An 18887-nucleotide genomic window follows, 5' to 3' on the forward strand; every position below is an offset into this window, starting at 1 on the left:
ATGACACCTTTCGGAAAAGCGCATGCTCGGCATTGATTTCTGCGAAGTGTACTTATAGGAGGAATGTGTGTAATAAAATTCAGTTGCAAGTCTGCGCCTGTGTGTGTCTATGGTTGTTTCGTGTGTGTCAGGTAGCGCAGTTATCCCTTTTGTATTGAGATGCACCAACTCGCCCACCAACAAGTTCTTCTAAACTGCATTTTCTCTCATTTTCTCATGGCAAGCGCGGTGATCTTGGAATTAGAAAAGAGTAATTTGCTAATATGAGAAAAATCTTTTTTTCTCTTTATCAGAAGACAGAGAACGCTGCCGATCGGTAGTCGAGGAAAATATGAGAGTGAATTATTGCACTGCGCGTAGCAGGAAATCTGCAATATTTTTTCAAGAACAGCTAATAATTGCTCTCTCCCCTCTCGGCAAACAACGTAGACAGAGGGACTTCCTGTGTTGACAGACCATTGGCCGATTTTATGATCGCTGCAACATCCTAGGTAATATTCATATTGGTCGTTTTAAGCACAATAAACTTCAAAAAGATGCATGTTTCTCTTATCTGAAACACTGAAAAGGTGCCCAACTCGATCAGCAGTCGTCTGCTTACGTTAATGTTTTCGCTACATTCACGTTAGACGGCATGCCACGTACTGCACCCATTCTATTTCAAAGTGTATACGTGCCTGAGTTGGTCACGTCTTTCGTACTGAGCCCACTATGACATTACTTACCTATGTATACAGGGTGTTTTTTAGACAATACGGATTTTTACAAAATACTATGACAGTAAGGGTCTTGTCGTTTTCGCACACGCACTCCACGTCGAGGCCGAAAAACTTTGCCGCAGTTGCCACTGTTACCACTAATTAACAGGAACTCGTTAATTAACTTTTAATTATTGACCTGAAGGCAAGTGTTTATATTAGAAAGTTGTAGTGCGTACCAGTTTATGGCATACCTGTTTCTTACAAATCACAAAAGTTGCACGCAGTTCGACATATTCTTCATCGAATCGAAACTGATCGCACAAAGCGCGCACGAAACGCGACCGTTCTGCTACGTCAGACCGGAACTACGAGTCGCAAGGGAGCGACGAAATTTGAATGAAGGCGCGCCGCGGCCGTATGTTTTCGTGAAAAGCTGCTAGTCATCTCACTTGTGTGCGCTCATCGCCTTATTCTCGTGCGTAGTGTTTGGTGCTTATCCATTTCTTTCGAACTGTGCACAAGAAAGCCGCGATATCAACATTTTCATTGTCTGGTAAGCATAAAACTCAGTGGCTCCCACTTGGCGCTTCTTATTGCAGACACGCGAAATAGTTATTTGCGCCTCGTGTAGTTTAAGAAAGAAACACAAAAGCACTACCCATCGCACAGAAACATTAAGCTGTCTACCAGTGTATTTCAGGGCCCATATTCTCAAAGAATCGCAAAAGGCGATAGCATCGCGTTTGGTGACGTAGAATATGATGCGTTCAATAACTGAAGAAACACTTGTCTGTGACGTCACTGTTGCAGTGGCCGTTGGTGTTACGAATGTCTCACAACACAGGAGTAAAGGTGCCGTACGAGCGCAGAGCGACGCGAGTGCGGCGTTTTCGAGCGTATGCTGCCTTCTACGCAGTGGCCAGGCTTGGCTGTGGCTACTTCTGTGGCTACTTGAAATAGAGGACGTGTTGAAAGTGCTTTCAAGGTTTTTTGTCCGATTGTTTAATGCACAGTATAATATTAAAAGAATGCAACTTTGCGTGAAATGCATTTTCGTTGCGAGTTTAACACGGCATACTCGGAGAGTTCAGCTGTGGTGTGCCGCCGCAGCGATATCGTCTTAACATCTCAGCATGTTGCCGGCTCGCGATAAGCCACGCGAACAACGCACGGTTCATGTTCCTGGGACGTTCAAGCCACGAAAAAACAGGCGCTGGCAAAGAACGAGTACTGATAACACCCCAAGGTAATGCTCGCTGAAAGCTTCAGCGCAAAAAGTGCTCCGTACATCCACCGAGGATTGAATGCGAGAAGCTACCGCCTACGTCACTGAAATGCTAGTCTTCACCACCAACTGACGGTGATAGGGTGTGTTCGTTTATTCCAGACATTGCAGGAGCGCCGTAAAGCACCGTCACATCGACGGAAATACTAGATGGCGCCCTCACTTTTCCTCTTTTGGTCAATAGCCAATCAGCGCGCACCAAAGACGATACTTTTTCGATTGTCGCCTTTTGAGAATACGGCCACAGAATGCTTGCCGATTTTTCTGGCCAGATTCTGCTTCTGCGCGCCTTCATTCGAATTTCGTCACTTCCCTGTCACGTGTCGTCCCGGTGTTTCGCTGCACTTCGTGCGCGCCGGACGCGATCAGTTTCGATTTCGCCCTTGAAATTCCATGATGAGTATCTTCAAATACGTGCAACTTACGTGATTTCTATAAAATGGGCGTGGCATAAATTGGCACGCACTACAACTTTATAATATAAACGCCTTCCCTCAAGTCCATTAAAAAGTCATTCAACGAGTTTTTGTGGCAGTGTCATTTTAACTGCGGCAAAGATTTTCCACCTCGACATAGAGTTCTTGTACGAAAACGGCAAGAGGCTTACTGCCATAGGATTTTTATAAAAAATCTGAAAAAACACCCTTATAATTGCTTCCAAAACCGCCGATATGCTTGTCATTCTATGATTTGTCTCTTTTTATGTGTGTCTTGATGCCTTGCGAGATATTGCTTAGTGTTTAGTTAAATGAATTTGCTTCAAAATGCACTATCTGGATATGGCTGCTGTCTGTTTGTCAAGCTCATAGAACTTGGCCAGGCTTTTGCATAATAAGAATTGTTGTGCTGCGTAGTTAACACGGCCTCGAAAAGAGAAAACACGCTGTGACTGTGCTTGTAGTTGACGGATGTGAAAATATTTTTGTTGCAATCAATCCATGGGGAATAAATTGTGACAGTGAGGGTACAGCGTCGAAGCTTGTGCTACTTGCATCGATGTGGATTTTGGCATTGGTGTCTCCGTCGAGGTATGCGAGTACCGGTGTTGACTGCAGGCATCATTCCATCTCTCAAAATGCCTTCACTTGTGGATATCCCAACTCAGCATCTGATATATTAATATAAGTGGTGATGTCAGACGTGTGTGACAAAGCATCAGCCCACAGAGCAACAAATCTGTTTGTGAAAAGTCAGCATAGCGGCTGTCTTTTGCAGATCTAGACTTGCCTTTAAATTTGTCCAGCTACAGGAACTCTTTTCTTTAGGATGCTCCACTTTTCCGGTTTCAGGGTTGCTTCCCGAACCAACCGTATCTGTAGCTTTCCATCTTGTCCTTGCACCTTTCATATGCTACACAAGCCAGTATTCACAATCCAGCTTTGCGGCTACTTTAGCAGAATGTGCAATGTTGTGTTGGGCTAGTTGGTTCATGCTTGAAATGATCTACTGGCACAAAAAGTGGAGGGCATCATCATTCAGGTTCCGTGAATTCCCGTTGACAGAGTGATTTTATACTTGAGCTGCTCTCTACAGTGCCTTCCACGTGTCAGGCTGCTTTCGTGCCATTCTTGATGATGAAGACCGACGGAGTTCTTTCTGGCAGTATTGCTGGATCCAGCATCGAGGAAGCCCAGATTACTTCTTGTGAACATTACTTGAAGATCCATGTTGGCATTATTGAGTACCCTCTGGCACTCTTGATTTTGGAGCCCTCCCATGCAATCTTCACTTTCTTCGACTTGATGGCAAAGAATTTACTCGTAACAAAGTAGTTGGCTCCTGTGTCCCATGAAGCAGTGACTTGGTGGCTATGGATGGTTTGTAGTATTGTGATGTATCATGGCTGTGTCGGTTTGTTGATTTGTTACTACATTGCTTTCTGGGGCAGTTACATGGTGTCGTTGCATCCTCTTTAGGCTGTATAATCTCTGTGTCTTTTATCCAAGGCTTCATATGCGTTGATGACAATACAGAAATAAAAGTGCATGGGGAAAGTTGGTCAAAAGTAGCAGTTGTCGATTTTTTTCTTGGTGCCTCTGTTCATGGATATGTGGGCATGCTCAGGAAATGAATGAAGAATGCCCAAACTGTAAGTTGAAGAGTGAACTTGTTTGAACTTGTGCCAAGCAAGTACAGTGATAGTGGACATTCGTCGATTGTACAAAAGCTGAGCCATTGGAGATTGCAGCATAATTGCCTGTGCGTATGCATTTCTCTTTCGAACCAACAATAACATTTGAATGTGTTCCACTACATCTCTTGCGCAGAGCGATAACACTGAAACAGATTTTAGGCAGGGAATGGCGCTAACAGTACGAAAAGCTGGTTGTCTTCGTTAAGCCTGTTCTGCCAACCAGAAATACTGTATACATACGAAGGACAAAATGACTACAACCATAGAATGCCCTGATCATTTACCTGACTGCAGTGATCTGTGTTATGATGACAGTGTCAGTTCACCATAAGCCTTAGAAAGAAGACAAGTTTTTTTGCTGCCACACTTGGAAGATAGCTGTTTTCTTGAACGGTGAGTGTGTCGAATGACTTCTGCATCGACGCAGGGTTTGGCTGTCCCATTGCTAAAACCCAGTTGCAGCACGATGATGGTTTAATACTAGAGTAAACATCTTTGAACAGTCAAACCGAGATATATCGAAGGAAATATGCCTGTCTGAAGCTTATTTTTCCCAGCCATGTTTGTTTCTTGTAGAAAGCATGAGTTTTTTCTCGGGCCATGTGGAATGCACAAAACATTCATTATCGCTCATTTTTTCAACCACGTCTTGTGGAATGTAGATCTCAGACTGGGAGGCCTTTGCTTCCTGAAACAGCTTCCTCTTTCCAATGACAAACTTTGCAGCTAGTGTCCTTCGCTGCATTGCACAACTGTGTTGTGGTGAAGCTGTTTAAAGACAATCTGTTACTGTGCTGGGGTTATTTATAAACCTCACTGATTTTTCTTCCATGACTTGCATGGTCCTTTACTCTGATTGGCCTGTTGGAAAACATGTTCCAGGCATGAATGAGTTATGAAAACGTCATGAAAGGTTTATAGTGAACACAGTAAATTTATCAAAGGGAGCATTCACTAGAGAAAGTATTCCAAGCGGGTGTTGTTAAATACGGTGCATAACTCGATATATCCTTGTTTGACTGTATTATAGTTAACGCTGATGCACCACATGCATGTATGCACAATACAGCTCAAGTTGACAGAGCATCCCAGTGCATTTCTTAATTTGAAACCACGTTGATCTCATCATGCCGTAAATGTGAGAAGTGCTTGTCGCTGAGATGATATTCCGTTAATCCAAATCTTTGCTTTACTAGTTCGCTTTGCCAGACGGGTGTTTACTTGCACAATGGACGCAGCCCCCTGTTTACACACAAGTTTACAAAGCATCTGCTGAGCCATAAGAAGTATCCACACTTCAGTTGCTTGGCTGTTCTCATCTGCTTCACTCATATCCAATCATGAACAAGCTTCGTGTTATTTGAATGGTCTCATTTGTCTGGCACTGATTATGCAGATACTTCTTAATGATAGTAAAATAAACTCTGATCTAACATGGGCACTGCTCTCTTCGTTGCGTTGACATTGACCTTTTTTATGCTTCTTGTTTCAACTATTTGCAATTAGCCCGATTTACAGTCTTAGTGGTAGAGTTTTCGTGAGAGAAAAAAATGGTTATCCACTTCGTAGTATAAAGCGAAAATACTCGATAAGAAAACAAATTTTCATTGTTAAGAGGACGTAACATACTCTGCCTTTAGGTTAATCTGCTGATAGAAAGGTCAGCATTTGGAACGATGGCATTTTTGGTCCACGAAATAAAAAAATATTTTTGCGTTGGTATTGAGACTCATGGAAAAAAGAAGGCAGGCGATATGCTAGTGTAAGACTTGTCCTTGAGAACTGTGTCGAAATCTAAATTATTGTGCGAGCATCTGTTCATTTCAAGGACTATAATTTCATAAATATCTTTTTTCCTTATATTGTAAATTAAGTCTACTTAGCTTCATATGCGTAATGGACAAGTGGTTTTATGGCAAAACAGCACTGCCTCAGAAAGCAATGTCACAAATTGACGCAATCTTCTACACATTTCGCAAGCTTCCTGCAACTACAAAGCCAACGGTAGTACATGCTTGGCATCCTACACTGCAGACAACTAGTATGTTTATGAGCTAAGGGTCCTAACCGGAAATGTCCACTTGTTGCACTGATTTCCTTGCCAGAAGTGGATTTCACAGCGCAGAAAAATATCTGTGGCCTCTTATTCAAATGTTGCTTGAGGCTGCCAATAGTGACTGTTGATAAAAGGCCCCTTCTGCCGCTTAATGTCAACGTGTTTCGAGTTGCTCAGTTGTGTACTGTCACTGGTGCCCATACACAGAGATATTGTGGATAGGAAATTTATGTTTAAAAAATTTTCAAACATTTTCTGAGTGAAGTGCTGCAGGTGTAAATAATTCAGATGATAAACTTTCTTCATGACAAAAAAAGGGGTAGTGGTTGCAAATTGGTTGTCGCTCCCTCCAAAAAAGAAAAGATTGTCCGGTACGCTCGCTGCTGAGGCCAGCATATTGCAGTGTCTGCTAAAATCGTGTCAGTTCTGCGTTTTGTCATCCAGCTCTTATGAAACTGCTTTCCAGAACTTATCTGTTCTTGCACTTTCAGTATTCGATTGATTTGATCTAGCTCTGTTGGGAAATACTGGTGCAGTCCCCCAGCCAGCACTTATGGCCCTTGGGAAGCCATATGGATTAGCAGCATCTAAAAGCTGCTCAAAGTTGTTCTGCCTCATTGTGGAGAAACAAGATAAAAAAGTCATCTGCGGGTATACGGCTACAGCTGCAGGTCATCTTAGGCGGTGGTGTTTCTAATGTCCTTTTATCCTTGTGTATACTGAGTACTATAAAAATAAATGTTCTGCGCGTTAGGTATTTGTGAATGTGAGATATCATAGTGACACCAAAGTAATAACATTTGCTGTGTTGCTTTCAAGTGGCACGTTGTGTTCTAGGAGTTGTGTAATGCACCCTTCTGAATTTTGAATTTTAAATGATAGCATATTACTTATATTGGGACTGCAAATTGGGTTATTCAGATGTGGTTCATTGTAAAGCAAAAACACAGAGGCAAGAGAACAATGTGCCATGACATTCGCGGATAATTTGAGCCAAAGTGCCGCCCGTCGGTGAGAGGCTATGCAGCAGACGACATGCACTTTCGCACGGGCAATAGCATTTTTAGCGTTTTCAGCACAAAGAAAAAGCACTGCGAAGCAGTTTTGCTGCGTCCCACAATGCAAGTCAGCAAGGCAGAAAGATAGGATAGTATCCTTTTCAATGTTTCCCTTTTTCTAATTGTATGGCAATGGATAGCGGCGCAGATAGCCAACGTTCGCATCAGTTAAGTTTCTCCGGCAATGGTTGTTTGTGCTTGGCACTTGACAAAGTAGTAAGCATACGCCCCTGTGCTGAAAATTTCTTGCACTATTCGAATCACATCAGTGAATGTTATGAATAACACAACTGGCATGAATCGGAACCTTTGTACGGTTAACGTGAGCAAGCTTGCGGCATGGCCCCTGTAGACTATGGTGTACACGCAACCACACGCTCTGGCCACAGAAAACAGATACGTGCACTTTTGGTTGGCACCAGGCAAGGAGGCAGCACTGGCTATGTCACGGTCATGTCTCACTTTCTTTAGTTAAAGTCGGTCAAACTCCATGTATGAGCGGTTGGGGTCCTGTGTGCTATGGCATTGTCGTTGCTGTTGTTGAGGAGCTGTAAAAGTGGAGATGCTCTATGTTGCAATCAAGCTCTTGGCCATCTTTGTTTGCCACGATGCCTGTGACAACAGCAGCTGTCGAACACTATAACTCAAGGTCTAGATACTGCAGATCTCCTGTACCTCAATTGTCTGTGGGCGCTTGAGTCTCTAGGAGTTAGGTGTGCACAGGCAGCTACGTCGTTCTGCTTATCAGAATGGTTACTACAGGAGCTTACCTCTTGGCTTGTTCCTACACCCCTGCAGGGCACTGTAGAGCTCTGCCATGTCTTGCTCAGAAGCTTCCTTGCCTCCTGGGCGCTCTGCCATTGTGTGGACAAAGTCTCATTGCTTCATATATTCAGCACACTTGTGGCTGTTAAATGGTGCTGTTCCCGATGAGTTCACAGGGAATGTTGTACGTATCGAAAACTTCTTGGCAGAATGGCTTCTGCCGTTTTGTGCTTCAGGTACCAAAGCTTAAAATTGTGAATGTCCACAGTCATTGCATACTCCTTACCCGCTATGCAGAAAAGATTGATGTCTGCCAGGGTAGTTTGGCAGAAGAATTCTTTCTTTGGTGTTTTGCATCCTCTTATTCCATGAAGCATGCACCAGCTAGCCCAACAACGAGTTTTACTGAGTTGTTGGTTCCTGGGCACGTGTTCTTTACTGAGCGTGTCCCGCTGTGCTTTCTCTTGGATGTCTACGGACATACCAGGCTGAAACATGATGTCTCTGACACGTTGGTTCATTTTTTTTTGTTTCCGTGGGCCGAGCGCGGGAGCACTCGGTTCCTCCTCTTGTTAGATATGATGGGCTGTACATGAACATCACCTACTTGCATGGCTTCTCAAGTTGTCCTTTACATCACTGGAGCTTACTGGACCACGGTTGCCGAAGATCCCCAGTGCTTCGCCCACTCATCGTCATTCACTTGGTGGATATGCATGGATCTTTTTCCAAAGCCACATGACCTCCTAGTAATGGCGGGCCAAATAGCCCAGATGAAAGTGTGCCGGCATTGCGGTCATCTGTTATCGCCATGTATTGAATGGCTGTTTTGCCAGCATCACCAACCGTTTTTTCGCTGTTTGAGGTCAGCAATTAGTGGGCAAGTTTCCAGATCATTTCCAATCATTGCGAATGTTCAATCGCCGTGATTAGAGTCTCGAAACATCAAGTCGATAATTTCTAGCATCTTTTGTTAATGAAAGCATGTAGCAGGATGGACATTTTTCTTGTTCAGACAGATTTCGGGCTCATTCCAGCTCCGTTCGTGCTCAGATAAAGTTCTCGTATTGTAGTGACAACCTTTGATATAGCACTTAGCGTAGTTTCTTGGTTTCTCAAGACAAAACGGGGAATCAGTCTTCGTTGGTGCCTTGCTGACACTCCCAATTAGTGGTGAAAACATTTTTAAAGACCAAGCTAAAAATGTGTTTACTTAGACGTTTTGGCTCTCATATGGGGGCCTTGTTCGCAATGCTTCGTTGTGGAAAAGTCTCCCGTGTGAGAGGTGAAATGTCAAAGTGAATATTATTTCACCTTTGTCAGCATCCTTTAAAATGTTTTCACGGTCGCATTTCGATAAAGGCGAAATGGTAGAGGCCCGTGTGCTTAGATTTAGGTGCACGTTAAAGAACACCAGATGGTCGAAATTTCCGGAGCCCTCCACTACGGCGTCTCTCATAATGATATCGTGGTTTTGGGACGTAAAACCCCAGATATTATTATTATTATTATTATTAAAATGTTTTCACATATGTTTCATCCCAACCAGATGAGCTTTCGTCAGATCCTTGACTTCTACTCCCAACCTGTGCTGGAACACCATCCTCGAGGGCTGGTGTCCAAGTACCTCTATGCAACTTGAAGGCAGTACCTCAATGGAAATGCACAGCTGTGCAATAATGTCGAAATTCGCGTCAAATTTGCATGCGATAGTTCGAAGAATTCAATTTAACACCTAGTGCAGGTACTCAATTCATTTGTAAAAAATGCCTGCTCAATTACCTTTCTCTGCGATTGTCGTGCTCATCTTAAGAGCTATGCCAGTTTTGGCGTTTTCATGGCAGTTTGGCATAGCATTCAAGACAGCAGCTTTGCCAGCAACCTTTTTCCTTTTCATGCTGCTTGCAGAAGGCTGTAAAATCTTCGTGAAATGCTTGCTGAAGGTTCAAAAGTATATGCTCTCGCATGTCCCAACTGATCACCGGGGAAGATAGACTAAAATCTTGCAAAAAAAGTTCGCATGGCGCCTTCACATTTCTCTGGACGTCTTCTGGCTGGCATGCCCTCTCGTCATACTTCACCACCAGGGAAGAGTGCGGCGCGGCATGTGCGGAAACTGGTCCATTAGTGAACAGTTGTCAGGTGTGCTTTACATGAGAAAAATGTGCACACACTGCTATGCTTCTAGCAACGCAAAAGTGGTTTGTTAAATGAGGAATTAGGTTTTGTTTTTTTCTTCTGGCTTCGAATTTTGATGCAGTTCATGAGCTTTCTTGCAGCTTGCCTTAGTGTAGTTTTCTTGCTACGCAGCAGATGCGTTCATCAGTATGATGACAAAAATCGAGCAGTGCCTTGCTGAATATGAGGAAAACCTGGCCACCATGCCAGCATTTCATCCCTTGACAACACATGCTTTCCTGTTTGGCACATCACACAAGCTATGTGCGGTAAACAGGCCCCCTGGGGTGGCGTTCATTGTGTGAGTAAATATGCCGACTAAACAAAGAGCTGCGTGTGGTGCATTTGTGAAAGTGTGAATGCCACTAGTGTAATCAGAAGACTGACATTGGCTTCACGTTGTTGCCGGCATAAAGTATCGCCCCGCCAGCTGGCCTGGTCGTTACAGACGTGAGGTACGTTACTGTTTGGCTTCTGCTTGGTGCATGTGTGTGTGATGGTCAGCAAGGAAGTCTTTTTCCGCTGTGTAAGCTTAACAAAAACGGAATAATTCTAGACGCCATTATTTTCATTAGTGCTCGAGGACCTAATGAAAAGGAATTGAGAATTATTATATCTCGTCAAGAAATAAATTTATATTAGAAACGATGAAGCAGGCCGTTATGACTTATTAATAATGACCTGGTGATATGTTGGAGACGGCAGATAAACATGCATGTGTGTTTTATGTCCCAATGCCTGAAAACAGTGCATCCTGTCTTTTTCTGACAACAAAGATGTCAAATGAGCTAGCATGTAGCAGCAAAGTCACAGGGCGCACCAATGAGTCTGACAACCTTGCACTAGTTGGTGCACATTTTGTTCATGCTGCCAGAAAAACTATGATGAGCTATTGAAAAGTAAAAACCCTGTCACTAAGTCACACTATTGCCATTGTGTCGCGTAATTGTAGCCAATGGCCACCATTTTTTGCACAATTAATGTACTGTTGCATGTGACATAAGGACTGCTGAGGAACAGACGACCAACGTGGAGGCGAGAAGAGGAATCCCCCTTTGTTCGTGTGAAATGCGCTTTTTTGGGCCTTTCCTAGCCAACCATGTTCGGGCACAACACACAGAGACAAGATAGCGTGGGACGCTCGGCACGTAGAAGACACAGACACACAGGGACGCACGGCAGGTGCAGTTGTTTTAAACACTTCAAACAAAAGAACACTGCTATACAATCATGAGCCGCACTAAATTTCCGACATTCTAAGAAAAAATCGAGCATTTAGGTGATATTTCTGCCACGGAAGAATAATCGTCACCTGGCGTGCTGGTGTTTCCTTGACACCGTCCTATCGCGAATGCAGGTGTGTTACGCTAACAGTGCACGCGCTGTTCGTGCCCTTGAAGTACCGGGACGAGGCTGACAATGCAAGGAAAGCACGTGACCATTATAGTTGCGTGGCAAAAATACTCCCCAAATACTTGGCTTTTTCTTAGAGTTTAAAACACTACAAACCAAGCCAGAAAGCACAGAAATTTGGGGAAATATAAATTTAACAAACTTGTTACCCAAGGTTCAAGTGTCTACTAAAAAGTGATATATAAACGGAAATTCTGCTGCAAAGCTGCAGAATCCCTGCAAACATAAATATTCATGGAATGGGTCCACAATGGCTGGCATGTGCTGTTACTGCATGCTGCTGTATGGATAGGTTAACCAGGTGGTCAGTCTTTAGGTGGCAACTTTATTCATGCATGGGTGCAATTTTGAGGTCTCTTGATGTTGAACGCTGCCACTTTGATGCAAAATGCATGACAGGCTTCTGGCAGCAGTTCTTTAAGCCTTTATTGTGTTGCAACTCTGTAATTTTTTTTCTTCAAAGATATCTCGTCACACAGCACATGAAAAGTTTATAATATATACGTTCATGTGGCAACTTTTTACTTAAAAGCAGTGCTTAAAAATACCAGTGTTTCTTTATCAAGCTAGTGTAGTACGACAATGGGTGTGCGCTTCAAAGACGGGACACACATTGTCGTCATGCAGAACCAACTAGCCCAATTGGCCAGCTAGCGTAGTATTCTGCATAAGTACGTTGAGGCTCATCTGTAGGCAAGCCCTGTTTGCTGAGCTAGTTGGCAGGCATTCGTGTTAAATAAGACTGGGCGCTTCTTGATTCTTTCTTGTGTCTGTGTTAGCACGACCTGTCTTTTTAACATGAAAACCTATATGCTGAAGTATATATTTAGTTGTGTAGTTATGGTTCAGTTGTTTTGTGTGCCTCCTTGCAAGAAAGAAAGAACGTGGTGGCAAAATGTTTACTCGTTGGTATTGTCAATATGTCTGAGAATAAAAAAAATGCTAGTGGTAGGACTATAAACATAGCCAACTGTTTCCAAGAGCAAGTCGGAACATTGCTTGCAGCCTAAAGACATGAAAGGAGCTGCTCTAATGACTACCAGTTGATATCATCACGCGACACGCACTGCACATTTTACAGTTAGTCTTTTCAGTGGCTGAGAGTACAAGGTCACAAATGATGCTTGTACCTGCATGTGGGAAAGCTGCTGGCCATCAGATCTTATGCTTATTTAACCATAGCTGGATTAAACAAAGGCTTCTCTTATTTCTTCTGGGAAAATTAAGTACCAGAAGTGCTTAATTAAGTGGGTGTGGTCTAGAGGTATCTAATAAAGCAAGTAAACATTCTCAGGTGGGAGTGAGTCGTTTTTCTTTATTGTAGAAGTGGTCGCTTAATGCTATTCCGAAAGTCACATGCTGTTAAAGTGTAGAATAAGGCTCCAGGATAGGCACCCAGTGATGGAAGTGCTGCTCCAATTGCTCTAAAAGAGAAATGCTGCTACATGCTGCTCGAAATTTTAATTTCTGTTAGTAACTGCTGCGAACCTGCTTTGGAATAGCACTGAGAAAATGAAGACGAGGAACTTTAACCGTGTGGCCTACCTATAGGCCCTAAATAATCCGAAGACAATCTATACATTATTCTAGTGTGTTACTAGTATGCAGCCTTATCGGCTCTGACCTTATTTATGCAACAAGAACTGTCATGTCAAGCATGTAGCTCATCTAGTTGTTCTTTTTTCTTAACAGCAAGGCTGTTATAGCATGGCGTAAAATGTTGTGACCTAAGACTATCATCATCATGAACCAGCACGTGCTCCCTTTGTCTCCTTCACCTTCGCTCCGAGAAAACGTGCGCCTATTTCTCTGGCGTGGCCTGTATAACATCGATGGGTGGGGGAACGAGTACAGAGAGAGAGAGAAGGAAATAGAGAAACAGAGCGAGAGAAAGAACCATATAAAAACGAAGTGCATTTTACGGTGCGATGATGTCAGTTTCATATGTAGCTTCCGTTACCTTGTTCATCCGGGGTCTAGCGACGCTTGAATTTAGCTTCCTGAATCATAGGAACACAAATGTAATGTTTGTTAGACTTCGTAGGGGAAACAGCGCAAGAGAAGACGAGGACAAGAAAGGCGACGCACACAGAGCACACGCAGCGCTCTGTGTGCGTCGCCTTTCTTGTGCTCGTCTTCTCTTGCGCTGTTTCCCCTCCGATGTCTAACCAACACGCCCAAGCTTCGATACTAAATTGTTAGACTTCTATAAAAGCGGAGCCAACACTGGGACCACAGATGTTGTCACGGCAGGATGTCTGCATCATAGGAGTACAGATGTAGCATTTATTGCTTTCTTGCAAAATTAGATAGCCAGCACCACAACCACGATTGACATTGCACCGACATTACGCCTGCATAGGGTGTTTTTCCAAAACACTTTCTAGACCTAGCGTGGCTCTGCGGTAGAATACCTGCTTGCCACGCAGAATGCTTCGGTTCGATTCCTTCTGGGATCGTAATTTTTATTCTTTGCATTCGTCGGGTCAACGCTCGCGATGTCAGTTTTTCTTATCGCTGTCGAATTTAATTGCCAATGTCTGTTCTCGCCGTTCCTGGGTAGATATAAATTGTCAACCACCTGTGGCGCATACGCGTACGCCGCGACCCGTGGTAAATGGGTATGTGCCACGTGTCTGGAGGAAAGGGTTTGACGACGCACTTGACAGGATTTTCACGTTATTCATGTTATGACCAGACCGTCATATTCCTCAATACCTCCTGCCCTCCCATGCCAATTCTGGACTACACTAAGTTAAGGAGGCGATCATGAGAGCACCCAGGCGTAGGTGGCTAGATAGATAGACAGACAGACAGACAGACAGACAGACAGACAGACAGACAGACAGACAGACAGACAGACAGACAGACAGACAGACAGACAGACAGACAGACAGACAGACAGACAGACAGACAGACAGACAGACAGATAGATAGATAGATAGATAGATAGATAGATAGATAGATAGATAGATAGAAAGAAAGAAAGAAACGCTCAAAGTGCCAAAGGTTCGCCAAGAAATGCTTGGCATTTAAAAATTACACCATCTGACACTACAGGGAATTATGTGGGGATGTGAAGCAGCGCATCGGTCGACTTAAAGTTCCGTTCATCACGGGCACCTTGCCCACTGTTAACGCGTCTTTGCAAGTGGAGCACACTATGAAGGAGAACTGTCATGGCTGCGGTAAAGCTCTGACGTGTGTTCCCTTGGCTCCGCGGACTTTCCGTATTATGACCGCCCGACTGCCTCCGCTCTAGGCCTAACCACCGGCATAGCATGAGCTGAACGACGCGGCCCTTTCTACAACATAGACGCCGCGCCGACTGCCAACACGACTGCTACCCCCTGCGTGCAGCCTGTCAACAGCCCCAACGACACCCCGGTTACCACTGACGCCCTCGACCTCGACGAGCTCCTCTCCTCGGCGAGCGAAGATGAGGGTGCCGTGCTCGAAACCACATCGTATGCATCGCCGGGACCGGCGAGTGACACCGATGCGAACTGGAAACTGGCGATTTCCCGTCGTCAGCGCCAACGCCAGAAAAAGTTCGACCAAGCTCGAGCGGTATCATTGCAGCCAACCGGTCCTGCAAGCACTCCGCCCAGCCACGTCGCCGCTGGAGCTGCCCCGGCTGGGAACGCTCCTGCTGCGCAAGCAGACGCGGCATGCGTCGACCGGCGCCCACAACGCCGCATGTAGCGCAGCCGCGCCAGCTACGACGGAAGCCGCCGCCGCTTCCACGCGCGGACATCAAGATCATTGTGCGGCCGAAAAAGGGTCTCGCCATTCGAAACTTCACGACGCATCAAATCTCCCGAGCCGCAGCAGTGAAGGAAAATTCTCGACGACAATGCACGAGTGACCATTTCATTATACGCACTCGCCCCGGGTCGAACATTATTATTGCCAGCACGCCACATGTGGACACGGCCCAAGTTCTCCGCCGGATCACCACCCTCGTACTTGAGGGGAAGGCTTACGAATTCAACACTTATGTGGCGGCCCCCGAAGGCACGCTGCGTGGAGTCATCCATGGGATAGACCCCGGCACAACCCCAGAACTTACCGCTTACCTCCGTGTGCGAACGCAGAGGGTGACAGTGCACGGTGCGCGAATGCTTGGTGCTACCAAAGCTGCTGTGATCACTTTCGAGGGTCCCCTTCTCCCCCGATATGTACTGTACTACGGGGGGGAGGTGGCCTGCCATCCATACAAGCCGACGCGCCAAGCCTGCGAAGTGGGCTTACAGCCGGGACACCGTTCAGACGTATGCCCCACGCCGAACGCTCGAGTGTGTCGGCAGTGTGGTACCCTCAACCCCGTGGACGGTTACCCCTGTGTTCCCAAATGCCGATTGTGTGGGGAAGCCCACCTAACTCGCGCGAAAGAGTGCTTTCAGAGGCTGAAGACCCCGCGACCCCGGCCAGCTCCTCGACTCGCAGCAACCACCCCTGCCCGGGGCGCAACCCCCATCGCACCGGACCCACTCCACAACGCAGATGGTTCAGCAAGGAGAACGAGACTTCGCGCAGCCGCTCTCGCTCGAGGTCCCAGTCCTTCCCTCCCCTCCCTTCTGCGGAACCTGGCCAGCAGCAGCAGCAGGAACAGCAGCAGCAACAGCAGCAGCAGCAGCAGCAGCCGAAAAGCCAGGGCCAGAAGACAACGGGGCAGCAGCAGGGGCCAGCCCGCCAACAATCCTCGCAGGCTTCCAGCAAACCTGTTGACAAGCCTAAGTACAATCATCCATCAGCCGGCAACAATAACAAGGTGAGCTATTCAGCAGAAGCAGCAAAACCCATCGCTCCGCTCCGCACCCAGTCCACCGAGTACGAACACCTTCTCGCGGAAAACGTGAAACGCAAACGGGAGCTTGCGGCCGTCAGGGCACGTCAGGCCAGGGACAGTGCTCAACTCCACGCCCTCATGGCGCGTCTTGGATCGCCACCCGACTCCCCTGAACACCCCTCCTTACCCACTCCCGACAGACAGAAAACTTCTGAAATAGCGATATCGGTTCCTACTGCGACGGGCACCGCGGTTACACGTGGATACGCGAGATGCGACTGTCTCGAGACACGCCTTGAGTCCCAAATTGCTGAAACAATCGGAAGTACACGCAGCAAGCGAGCCACGCGTAGCTCGCGCAGCGTGACAAAGCCAGCTTCCAACAGATTAAGCCTGGAATCGCATGCTTCCGAACTCTTCTCGACACCTGCGTCGACACTTGGCACCCTCACCCTCACTCCTACTTCGGCCTCGCAAGCCGACATCCCGACATCCACGCCTTTCCACACAACGAATTAAGCATGGGCAGCACAGCCCCACCAATTGGCGAACATTTAGAAGTTTGGCAATGGAACTGCCGCGGCTTCTGCAGAAAGCGGAGCCTCCTCCAACAGTACATTAACACACACCTTGCTCAGCCAGATGTCATAGCGCTTCAGGAGCCTGGCACGTCAGCCACGTTTCCAGGCTATGAGCCCTACAATAGTCCAACAGAAGGCAGAGCGACCGTCCTCATTAACAAAGCGCTAACCGCAGGTGGCCTGGACAACATCCCAGATGCCAACATAGACAACGTAATAGTGGAGCTAGTTCTCAGGCGAAAAAAGAAAGCCGAGAAGCGAAGCATCGTCATCGTGAATGTATATAGCGCCCCAAAGCAAAAAGCCACCGACTTTCATGCCCTCGTCCAGGGCGCCTGCAAATTAGCCCTGGGAAAGGAACTCTTACTCCTCGGGGACTTGAACGCTCTCGACGAACGCTGGGGGTACAACCATTCGGATGCTAAAGGCGAACAGCTTGCGGCTGCTACCGACAAATTCCAGCTCGAACTGCTTACGGATCCTGCGTTCCCAACCAGGATCGGCAACAGTGTGTGCAGGGACACTTCCCCCGACCTTATTTTCGCCCGTGGCAGTGCAAACTATAATTGGTATAACCTGCACGAGTCCTTGGGTAGCGACCACTGCATTCTCCGCACAAAAATTACGGAGAGTGCTGTGCGTCGCTTCATTGGACAATCCCGCATTACAAACTGGGACGCTTTCCGTAGCGAGAGCGAACATTCACTCGGCAGCCTCACAAGCCTCACCAACTGGTGCGCCCAACTTAAACAAAATCGGGAGCGTTGTACCACCACCGTTAACAGAACACCTCAACTATCGGAAGTGGACGGTCATCTCCTGCACCTGTGGGAAGCCAGAAGAAGTCTCATCCGCAGATGGAAGACGCAAGAACATAACAGACGTCTGAAGCTAAAGATCGCAGCTCTCACCACTCGAACAGAGCAGTATGCCGCAGAACTTGCGCGACTAAATTGGGCCCAATTCAGCGACTCCCTTCGGGGCTCACAGGGTACGGCTCGCACATGGCACATTCTGCGTTCTTTGACTGACCCTACCCGTACAAAAAACGAGACAAATAAGTCGGTCACGCGCCTCATACACGCCTTTCAGGGCACGGACGACGAGCTGCTTGCTCAAGTACAGCGGAAATGCTTTGGCGATTATCATCCACCTCAATATCAGGTGACGTATCAGGGTCCCGCCAATGACACTCTCGACCGACCAATAACCGTAGACGAAGTCTATGCTGCCATTCGCAGCAGCACCCGCAACACAGCTGCCGGGGCGGACAAAATCACCTACTCCCTTATCAGGAACCTCAACGACGCTGCCGTGCAAGAACTCACGGCGTTTTTCAACGATCATTGGCAAAGCGGCACTCTCCCCCCTGAATGGAAGCACGCGGAGGTGATAATGATACCGAAGCCGGGCAAAAAACTCCAGATTGAAAACGTCCGACCAATATCCCTCAATTCTTGCCTTGGTAAACTGTTCGAACGCGTCATCACTAGCCGCCTGCAAGATTATCTTGAGGACAGTGACCTCCTCCCGCATTCAATGTATGGGTTCCGGGCACATTTTTCAACGCAGGATGTACTGCTTCAATTAAAAGAAGCCATCGATAACACCCCACAGCAAGGAGAAAACATTATTCTGGCTTTAGACATCAAAGGCGCCTTTGATAACGTCAGCCACCAGGCCCTCCATTGCGGACAGCGCACCTACAGTTACATTCAGGCATTCTTGTCGGACCGTACCGCCACGGTCGGCCTCGGCTCGATCCGATCAGGTATTATCAAGGTTACAAACAAGGGCACTCCGCAGGGCTCGGTGATTTCGCCGCTACTATTTAACGTAGCTATGATTAGCATGGTGCACGAACTTCACCGCATCGATGGCATCCATCATGCAATGTACGCGGATGACATCACCATCTGGGCCA

General features: G+C 46.5%; 1 protein-coding gene across 3 annotated transcripts in view; it reads left to right on the top strand.

Annotated features, from left to right (window-relative positions):
• Positions 1-18887, top strand: part of LOC119372450 (calcium-dependent secretion activator) — a 1123203-nt gene that overhangs the window by 329143 nt on the left and 775173 nt on the right. For 2 of the 3 annotated variants that reach the window (XM_049419575.1, XM_049419577.1), the window contains exon 14: positions 10594-10632. The exons of the other annotated variant lie outside the window; for it this stretch is intronic. In XM_049419575.1, coding sequence (XP_049275532.1) covers positions 10594-10632 — 39 coding nt within the window. The remainder of the gene's footprint in view (positions 1-10593; positions 10633-18887) is intronic. 3 annotated transcript variants of the gene reach the window in all.

Source organism: Rhipicephalus sanguineus, chromosome 10, assembly GCF_013339695.2.
Source record: "Rhipicephalus sanguineus isolate Rsan-2018 chromosome 10, BIME_Rsan_1.4, whole genome shotgun sequence".
NCBI classification, from domain to species: Eukaryota; Metazoa; Arthropoda; class Arachnida; order Ixodida; family Ixodidae; genus Rhipicephalus; species Rhipicephalus sanguineus.